The sequence below is a fragment of the Vicia villosa genome, unplaced genomic scaffold (assembly GCF_029867415.1).
Source record: "Vicia villosa cultivar HV-30 ecotype Madison, WI unplaced genomic scaffold, Vvil1.0 ctg.003726F_1_1, whole genome shotgun sequence".
Lineage (NCBI taxonomy): Eukaryota > Viridiplantae > Streptophyta > Magnoliopsida > Fabales > Fabaceae > Vicia > Vicia villosa.
In genome coordinates, this window is record NW_026706283.1 from 157,935 (window position 1) to 169,237 (window position 11,303).

At 36.8% G+C, this 11,303-nt stretch overlaps 1 protein-coding gene across 1 annotated transcript; it reads right to left on the reverse strand.

The window, feature by feature from the left end:
• Positions 1-3,769: 3,769 nt before the first annotated feature.
• Positions 3,770-7,672, reverse strand: LOC131641421 (uncharacterized). The gene is made up of 5 exons (XM_058911721.1): positions 7,646-7,672; positions 7,489-7,557; positions 4,937-5,188; positions 4,092-4,849; positions 3,770-3,977 (listed from the first exon to the last, which is right to left on the reverse strand). Exons 1-5 carry the CDS (start codon positions 7,670-7,672, stop codon positions 3,770-3,772), a joined length of 1,314 nt encoding a protein of 437 aa, XP_058767704.1.
• Between the last annotated feature and the right edge of the window lie 3,631 nt (positions 7,673-11,303).

The following is an 11,303-nucleotide window of genomic DNA, read 5'->3' on the forward strand; positions in this document are numbered from 1 at the left end:
ATAGGATCGATTCCCGATTAGAACCAGAGCAATATTGCACTTAATCCTTGCTATGGGGTTGAGGCCATCATTAGACAAATCGTCCTGGAAACATCACTGGACTAAAAGTCCTTATATATGCCATGAATACATGATACAGTAACAAAATAAATGTGACCACGACTAGTCAATATGCACCACCATTCATATAAAATCATAATATTCATCACATACTTCTCATTATACACAACATTATTATCGATACAATTCCTCAAATCTCAAATCTGAAAATTGTTCCAACAATTCCAATTCTCGCATCATCAACATAGACATATGCAATGATTTCCTACTCAATGCATCGACTACAACATTCGCTTTTCCAAGATGGTAGTTCAAACCAAAATCATAATCTTTCAAGAATTCCAACCATCTTCTTTGCCTCAAATTCAACTCTCTCTGATCAAACAAATACCTTAAACTCTTGGAGTCACTATACACATCAAATATCGACCCAAACAATAATGGCTCCAATGTTTCAAAACAAACACAACGGCGGCGAACTCTAAATCATGCGTCGGATAATTCCTTTCATGAACTTTAAGTTGCCATGAAGCATAAGCTACTACTTGTCATTTTTGCATCAAAACACCTCCCAAACCCATCAAAGAAGCATCATAATACATAACAAATGGTTCCAACGGATCCGGCAAAATCAAAATAGGAGCCTTAGTTAACATTCTCTTAAGCTCTTGAAAATTAGCTTCACATTGCAAAGTCCAATTAAAAGCTTGACCTTTCCTAGTAAATTGTGTCAACGGCAAGGATAACTTAGAAAACCCCTCAATGAACTTCCTATAATAACCAGCCAAACCAAGAAAACTTCTAATCTCAAAAACAAACTTAGGAACTTCCCAATGAGATACAGCCTCAATCTTCGACGGATCAACAGAAATACCTCCACTTGAAATCACATGGCCAAGAAAACTCACTTCCATCAACCAAAACTCACACTTAGAAAGCTTAGCAAATAACTTCTTCTCTTTCAACACTGATAACACAATCCTCTAATGCTTAGCATGATCATCCTCACTCTTAGAATATATCAAAATATCATCAATAAACACCACCTACATTTGTCACACCGAATGATAACACGAATTTATACCATATATTTAGCTTAAATTCAATTAATATTATTAGCATTTTCATTCAATTATGTTATTTTATTATGATATTATGCGGGTATTTGCGATGTTTCAGGTATTGTGTTCATGTTAAAGATTATTTGTAAAAAGAAGAAGAAATAGAGCCAAATCATTCATATTGATCCAAGAGAAGAAAAGAGAGGGTCTGAAGAAAATAGAGGGTGCAAAAGAAGGCCCAAAAGCAGAATGGTAGAAGCCCAACCCACGAAGGAGTTGAAAGCAACTACCTCATCACGTGGAGACGCCCGTCTCCAAGGGCCCTAGCCATGTCACAAGGTGGAGACGCCCGTCACCAACCTCTCTTAAAAATCTCCACTTAAGACGCACGTCTCAAGTCGTTCACCAAGTCAAGCCAAGAAGTGGAGACGCACGTCTCTGGGAAGAGTCAAAAGAGGTTACTACATTTACAGAAGAAAAAGTGCTTCATGAGAGAGAGAAAGCTACCACTTCTCAACTATAAAAGGAGACCGATAATTCATTATCAAGGGTCCGAATTTCTGCAACGAAACTCTGCCAAATTTATTTTCCGAACGCATTATTTCCTTCGCATTTTAATTCTCACCATTATTTTCTCACAACAAATTCTACACCGGAAATTGTTGTGAATTTTCAATAAATCTAACCATACGTTGGATTTAGTTTTTTTTATTCCTTGCTTTAATATTTTTCACCGAATAATTATCTGAAGAACGATCCAATCGACCTGTGGTGGAAGTTCAAGTACTCCAAGATTCAAGATTTTATTTCAGATTTATATTATTCACGTTTCTTATTTACTGCTTTACTTATATTCCTTTGCATGATATATTGTATGCCAATTGATATGCCTATTATTATGAATAGAATTGATTTATGCATGTTTAACCGTATCAATATGTCTGGCTAATTTATTTAGATATCGGTATGTAGAGTAGGTTAACCGTAGGTATCCGAAATAAGTTGGCTTAAATATGTTTTATTAAATATCACTTGTTTTTGGTTTTATGTCTAATCTAATTTGCTAAGGTTCTAAAATCAATAGAGCGAGAGTTTGAGATTTTAGGACTGATAAAGGTTAAAATCAATAGAGCGAGAGTTTGAGATATTTAACTGGATAGTAGACATGGAACATTAGTTTTAAGGATGGTGAAAGCGTATTAAAATTAATTAGAATTTATTTACTTTCATAAAGTGTTTTTAAACTCGACGCGGGATAGCGAGAGCGCACGTTAGGGAATACTTGCATGATCCGAGTAAACAGAGCGAGAGTTTGAGACTAGGAAATTTAAGTAGATAACGTCTTCATAAAGCGAGCATTTTATTAAATATGATGTTTTCGAAAAGCTTTTCTAAATCTAATGGGATGGCGAGAGCGTACATTATGAGTTAGGACAGTAGTCTAAATCAACAGAGCGAGAGTTTGAGAGGAGGACTTTTAAATGACATAGTTAATAGAGATTTTTAATTAAATAAGAACCATAGCCAATGAACCTTCGGATCACCTAAGTTAGACGAAATACATACTGATATCCGTTTATTATTATATCCTTAGAATTCATATTTTAATTTTCCCGTTAGAAACAACCAAAGTATTAGTAGCCTTAGCTTTACATAGTAACCTTAGATAACAGTAGATCGATTCATAGTCCCTGTGGATTCGATATCTTTTAAAACTACACGACACGACTGTGCACTTGCAGTTATCAGATTTATAGACACGTAAAGTCGCGATCAAACTCCCCCAAACTTGAACCTTTGCTTGTCCTCAAGTAAATAATCAGATTAAAAAAGGTGGACAATGAAAAATGAAATGCAGGTTCGCCACATCGTTCGGGTTGTACTTAGCCACAGAGTGTTTTTGTTGGAAACCTATGAGACAAATCTTAACAATAAGATTATAGTGGTGACACTAGAAAGCTCCTAGTATGCATACCAATCCGAATCATGCTATTATAGCTCGACCTTGACCTCGTCGTTTTGTTCTACCCGTTTCATTCACGCGCACCAAACGGCATGACTGAATACCATAGTGTCCATACCCCGTTCTAAAAGTAGTCTTCTGAATATTCTTCGTCTTCACACGAATCTGATGATACCCAGACCTCAAATGAATCTTACTGAATACACAAGTACCCACCAACTGATCCATAAAATCATCAATTCTCGGAAGTGGATACTTGTTCTTAATCTTGACCTTGTTCAATTGTCTAAAATCAACACATCCTCATAGAAACTTCCTTCTTCTTAACCAATAAAACAGGTGCACCCCTCGACAACACACTCGGATGAATAAACTTCTTCTCAAGTAAATCCTCGAGTTGACTCTTCAACTCTTTCAACTCATAAACTAACATCCGATATGGAGCCATCGATACAGGACTAGTTCCAAGAACTAAATCAATCGAAAACTTAACTTCTTGTTCCGGCGGTAAATCACTTACATCTTCAGGAAATACCTTGGCAAAATCGCGAACTGTTGGCAATTCTTCAATTGTTCTCTTCTCATGATTATCTAAAATTGCCAACAACATAAACAACTCTGCACCATCTTGCATTGATTCATCTACTTTCTTAGAAGACAAAAACAAATCTTCTTTGGCACCAATTTAAGGAAAGATAATCGTCTTCTCAAAACGGTTGATATACACACGATTAAACTCCAACCAGTTTATACCTAAAATCACATTAAGTTGCTCTAACGGAAGAAAAACTAAATCAATTCCGAATTCTCTTCCAAAGATACTCAACGGACAATTCAAAAACACAAAAGAAGTAGACATAGAACCCATAGCAGGTATATCAATAATCATACTTCTATGCATATCAGACAACACAAGATTCAATATCATAGCACAATCCAACGAAATTAAATAATGTGTTGCACCAGTATCAATAATAGCAATCAAAGGTGTACCATTAATAAAGCACGTACCTAGGATTAGCCTATCATCAGCAGTGGCCTTATCACCATACAATGCAAACACTTTTCCTTTCGCTTGCTCCTTCTTCGGTTTATCACACTTGGTACTAATGTGCCCTTGCTCACCATAATTGTAGCAAGTCACACCCAAACTAACTTTACAATCCACAGCCTTGTGACCCAGCTTGTCACACTTGAAACACTTAACAAAATTCTTGTTGCATTCATTAGCACGATGTCCTTCGACACCACACTTGAAGCACTTAACCGAAGAACTAGATCCTCCCCCACTTGGCTTTCCGCCATAACCAGCTTTCTTCTTCTTATCAACGTACGGTTTTCCACGGTATTGACCTTTCCCTTTCCCATCATTCAAAGCCTTATAGTGAGAACCACTCTCCCTGCTATCCTTGTCATAAATCCGACTATTGTAAACCAACTCCGCAAAATGAGTAATTTGTTGGTAACCAATAGCCTTCTTAATGTCATGCCTCAAATCGTTCACAAATTTCAAACACTTTGACCTCTCACCATTCATAGTATTGTAATGAGGACAGTACTTAATCAACTCTTGGAATTTTGCAGCATACTCCGCCACAGTTCCATTCCCTTGCTTCAACTCAAGAAATTCCACCTCTTTCTTCCCACAGAAATCTTCCAGAAAATAGGTCTCCAAGAATGCATCGTAAAAAAGATCCCAAGTAATTTGAATACCCTCTTCTTCACACCTCTGAGCAGTGTTACCCCACCAATCCTCAGCTTCTTTCTTGAGTATGTGAGTACCAAATTACACTCTTTGCGCGTCCGTACAATTCATAACCCGAAATATCTTCTCAATTTCCTTCAACCAAACTTGTGCCTTATCAGGTTCTTGCTCTCCCTCAAAGATAGGCGGATTGTTCCTCTGGAACTTCCCCAAAGATTGAAACTCTCCATCATCACCATTCCGATTACCGACATTCACTTGAGGAATCTGACCAAGAGATCCAACCAACATCCTCAATGCATCAGCAATGGCATCATCGTTCCTTCGAGCAACCAATGTCTTGAGACAACCAACAACCAAAACATACAAAATAGTATTGATCGTGTTAGATACACAAATCTAATACAACGGGAGTAAAAGACATTAATGACCTTGACCAACTGGTAGACCATGCTTTGATACCACTAATGTAAACAAATATTCACAGAGTATATTATCATGCATAAAATAAAAAGGGCGTCACATGTTGTTTTCACCGCAATGAAAACCCAAAACAAACATACCAATCATGCACTAATCACCTTGTAACACAATTTGATACTTCATGCTTTCATAAAATTATGCACATCGCACGCGGAATAGTAATCATCAAGAAATTTTAATGAATATATCCCATACTATATTCACCTACCTAAAAATCAAGTATTCATAAATCAGGATGTGAAAATCCAAGATTATATGAAACTCTTAATTTTTAGATTGAAGTTTTCTTGAAAAAAGATGCGGGCAAATTTTGGGGTATAACAGCGTACAACCTCTAAAAAACACCAACATACTACAAACTACGTAGACTCTTATCCTCCCTAAGGAGGTACGTAGGCACTTGGTAACAAGGCGAGTCTCCTTTCCCAAAATTTCAATAAGGCTAATATTTGCCCTATTTAACTGTCTGTCACCTTTCTTTATTAGCCATAAACCTTTGCCTTAGACAAAACCTTAGGAAAGGGTTAAGGGTGCCTAACACCTTCCCTTGACCTGATTATAATAACTTATCCAGATCTCTAAACTTCGTAGCGTTTTCTATTCGCCCTGGCAGAATAGGTGGCGACTCTAAAATCTAAATTTTAAGGGCAAGTTGCTACACACAACATCCTCTTTTAGAGCATAAGAGGAAACTTAAAGAAAATGCAAACATCCACTTGAACTATCCATTCAAAGACATAGAGAAACCAGACCCCTATATTGGATAACTCAGAACACAGGACACAATTGTGTTCATGACTCAAAACACAAGACACAAAAGCAAATATTTGCAGAAAGAAGGAACACTGCAAACAAGTACAGTCTCTAAATAGGACAACCTATTCAACATCTTTGTAAAACAACTGGAAAAGTATGACCTCAGGTTTAGCAATGTCTGACCACCACCCTTTTTCCCTATGTTTGCCACAAGTTGACTAACATAACATTCACAAAACCAAACTCAAGACCACACCCATATCCGAACGAAGGACACGAGAACACACAAACAGAGACACGTAATATGAAGAAGAAAAAGAAACACAAAGACTTTAAATACCTGAGCAAAAATAACGCACCTAGACTGTAACACATGTCTTAGTCAAGAAACGCTACTTCAAAATAAATTCATCAGGTAATGTTGTACACCGGATAGAAGAATTAAGTTCATCAGAACTGGATTTTTCTATAAATGACAGTTTCCAAAACATGTATGGAAGTCAGAACACGTGATACACACCATCAATACACGTCTTAGATAAAACATTTAAGAATAATCCCTGCTGGTCTTCAAGGATAAGCCATGTCTTGAGATATGTCCTAACTTCAAGTTCGACATTTTCCTACAGATTAAGTAGATTAGTCTTTAAAAGAATTTTCCATAAGATTAAAAGCAGTAGTGCACTATCTTCAGCCCTCAGATTTTGCAGAGAAAAATAAATCCTCCCAGACACCACATAATCTCCCAAAGTCCAACTTGAGAGACCTGAGACCAAATGATTAAATCAGTCACCTTCATATGATTCAACCATTTATGCCCTGCCAAGCATACTAAAATTTCACAACATGTTTTCCTGACATTTTACTTCCCCGACTGTATTACTACAGCTCCAATCCATGGACAGGTCCAATACTTCTCCTGTTATAGACAATAATGCTTCAGTTAAAGATGAACCTTGAAGCACAGGATGAAGAATCCTAAAGGACTTCATCTTCCCATAGTGTAGGGTTAAAACTACTATATACTCCTAGTTGGACATACCAGCCGAGTATGACTTCATACTGTAAAATCAATCCTGACTTTTGTTGGAAATCATGAACAATAATTGTCATGGGTGTTGTTCCAATATGACAAAGGTAAAGAGGATAAAAGTTTGAATTTCAAAATTATAAATCCTCTTCACTATTCCAGACATCTTTTACAAATCCAAAACCAATAGCTCCTTTAGAGAGTTATCAAGTACCCTGAGCAATCCACATAAGCAAAGACACACTTGACTTGGAACTTTTCACATATTTCAAACCAAATGCTATTAGCTTCCTTGTTGCACAAGTTTCAGATTGCCACTTTCTATCCCTTGCAGAAAAGAAACTAACTCCTTGAAGAGCAAGTTGATCAGATCCCCTATCTAATGTTGAACTCCTAGCAACTTCTGGATAAAATTGTTGTTTAGTATTGCCTTTCCATTACCCCTTGTGGATATTGCCAAAAGCTCCATATATTGCTCGATCTCAGAACCTTGAGTGTTCTAAATGCATAAATGCATAAACCTTCAGATAAATACTTCATCTCCCATTTGTATTCACCTTTAGTCCTATGCACGGCCTCCTACGTACCTGTGACTTAGGCTGTTTCTTCTCCATGATAGAAGTCATGACAACCTCCTTGATCACACCAACACCAGAACAGGTATGTGCTTCATTCTGGACAAACTGGGCTTACTTGGATGAAGAGGTAAATACCTTAGATGATGTCTTAACATCAGATCCGACATATACCTTTTACACACAGATTCAACAACAATGGTTTTTGGAGGAACCCCTGTTGAGGATACAAGGAGGTTCTTCAGCAACTGATCATCCTTCATGATCAGACATCATACAGTGACATGCATGATACACACCTCAGGAACATATGTAAGACCTCCTGTCTAACATTGAGGTGTAAGCAGTCAATCTTCTGCACCTAAAGAAGAGATTCCTTCTAATAGGTATCTGGAGCAAAAAACAACAAGCAAATGGTAAAGTCAACACTATACTGTAACGACCGTTTTTATTTGCGTATTTATTTAATTACGTGTTATGTGAATTATTTGTTAGATTATGTGTTCTTTATGTGCTTATGTGATATTTGTGTTATTTATTGGGAATTATTAGTAAATAACATAAGTTGGTAAGTTTACTAGTTATTGGGCCTAAGTTGATATTAGTATTTGAGAGGTGCTAAATAGAGCCCATAGGTAATTTGAGGTTTAGTGAGGGTTTAACAAAACAAGAGAATTGAGGGGAATTAGGAATTAGAGCTCATTTGACAAAATTGTGAAAGAAGAGAGGAGAGGAGAGAAGATGAGAAGCTAGGTCTTGAAGATAGAGTTGGCTTCAATCCAAAACCCAGGGTAAGGGTGGGGTTATTTCATGCTAAAGGGATGTATGATGATGTTTAGGGTGGGTTAGATTGTATGTAGGAACCATGGATTGAATGTTGTACAATATTAGGGTTTTATGATGAAATTGCATGAATTTTTGGTTGAAGTGTGTTTTTATTGATGATTGATGATTAATGATGTTAGATGTTGTGATTATATGTGTTTAATTGTTGATTGCGATGCGTTTTGGTTGGTGGAAGTGTGTTTACGCAATTATGTGTGATTCTGTTATTTTTCTGCATAATCGCACGTCCGCTAAGCGGCCTTGGCTCGCTAAGCGGATGCTGAGTGAAAATTTGAAAATGCGCAAGCTCGCTAAGCAAAGCTGGTCCGCTAAGCGGAGCTGCGAGTTTGGTTCGCTTCTATTTTTAGTCTGTATTAACGCGCTTCAAGCTGGGATATTGAATTTGAGTTTCCATAAGCTCGTTCAAGGGTCGCTAAGCAGACTATGCTGTATAAAACTTTTTGTAACTTTGAAATGATGTATCTTTTGATCCGTAACTCCTTTTTAAGTGTCGTTTAAACCCCCGTGAAATTCTAATTGATGTCTTTTTAATGGATATGACATGAAAACCTTTGTATATCTTTTTGAACCTTTTCTTGTATTGTATCGGTTGATGTTGTGATTGATGTTGTGAAGTGAAACATTGTTGTATGATGGTACAACATAGCGACGAGAATGTGAAGTGATGGATTACTATAAAAGTAATGATGTTTAGTCGATGTTGTGATGTGTTGTAAATGTGTGTTTTATGGATGTGCATTAATGTGTCGCATCCATTGCATAAGTGTCTTTTAGCCTGAAAATGGCAACAACTATTAGGCTGAGAGATGGCAACGACTATTAGCCTAAGAGATGGAAATGACTATTAGCCTTAAAATGGCAACGACGATAGCCCAAGTGGCAATGTTTGAGACGGGAGTTTTACTCCAAATGGTACCACATGCATTTGCATAAGTCGAGTCTCATTTAAATTGCATTTAAATTGCATCGATTTGTGTTTGAATTGTTGAGATGATGAGATGTTTGTTGTGACGTGATGGAGAGATGTTATTCTGATGCATTGATACTGTAATTGTGAATTGAGTATGTTGTAATAATTGATTATTGACATTGTTGTCGTTCTGTAAGTTGTTTAGTGACGATAGTTGTTGTAAGATGTTATGTGATGAGAAGTGGCGATATATGTATGATCTTTACCATGCTTTGAATATTATTATACGTTTCTTTATAACGAATGATATCTCACCCCTTCTGTTTGAATGTTAACCTTCGTTGGTAACTTGCAGGTAGCGACATGGAGTAGTCGTTTACCTATTAGCTCGAGTCGGTGTGTCTATGCTCTGATACATAGCATTCGGGGGATGTTTATTTGTTTTGGTTGTGTCGTTATGCCTTTCTTGATTTTGTTGTTGTTCTCTTTGTTTTGAGACATGTTGGATATTGTAGCCATGTTGGCAAAGATGTTATGATTTGGATAATGTTGGTTCTGAATTCTGTTGCGATGTTATGAAGTAGTTTGGATTTAAATGACTAATGATGTATGATTTTCCTCCGTTATACGTGTTATGTATCTTTATATGTGAGCTTTCCTGAGATTTGTTTAAGAAGATATATGTGACGCCTCGAATCATGATGTTTGTTTTGAGTGTTTGAACTCTGATTTTCCTATAAATTGTGGGGTACATTTGGGGTGTTACATATACCTTAACCATCTCTACATCTTCAAGACTCATTAATGCATTTCACACCTTAGTACATCTATTCCAATATGTGAAGACACCACATAGTTGGACTCTGTACTTAAGAGGGGCCTCCTTTAAGTATTCATACCTTGTTCTTGATATGGTTTGTTCAGCTCCCTTTCCTCAAGTTAATATTGAAGAATCAATCCAATGGATTGGATGATACTTCCAAAGTGCATATACTTATTAACCACTGAGTCTAGGTTGATACACTTTTCATTATTCCTTCTTAGATAATAGTTTTTCTTTGTTCAGAACCAGAGTTCCATGTTGTCATATACTTGACAGATGAATCAAGTTTGAGTAAACAACCTCCATCCTGTTTGTAGAAAAATCTATCAACCTCGAACCTTTGGATAACAGCTTTCTTAAATCCTTTTCTCTAAATTTTTGATTCGTTTGGTCAGAAGAACCAAACAGATGCCAGAGATAATGTTCTTGCAATTAGTATGGACTTTATACAAGAATAACCTTCTTGAGATGTCCTTCAAATGCAACAGCATGCTAAGCTTCTGCAGTCCTACTTCATTGGATCAGAAATAAACCAACCCAAGAAGTATCCCGTATGTTGCTCGTGTCCTGATCAACATATGCATCTAAGACAAGTTTCTAGCATTGAACCTTCTTAGATCCGGATGCCTCCTCTTCGAAATCAGGAGTAGGTTCCAAACATATGTGATCACCACACATTTGTTCTTCCCCCAAAGTATTTGTTGTGCAATCTCTTTAACAAGAAAAATTCTGCATAATTTGCTGATATGATGTCTCAACATTTTGAAGAACATCATTCAAGAATTTCACCAAGAGACCCTTCAACAAAGACATGTGGTTGGCCTTCCAGAGAAGAGGAAAAAATAAATTGCTTTCTTCCGATCTCCTATCAATGAACTTATTGAAAATGCCTTTATGAGTGGGCCTAAGACAAACCTGAAGTATCTTTGACTACTTTAATAAGTTAATCGACACAATCCTCCATGTATCACACCATAGGATACATCATCAAAGGATACACCAGAATTTTTCCTTCAAATGCACTGAAATAAATGAAAAACTCCTCCACCAAGCTTTAGGCACAACATGGGTCACTTCTCTCCTAACAGCCC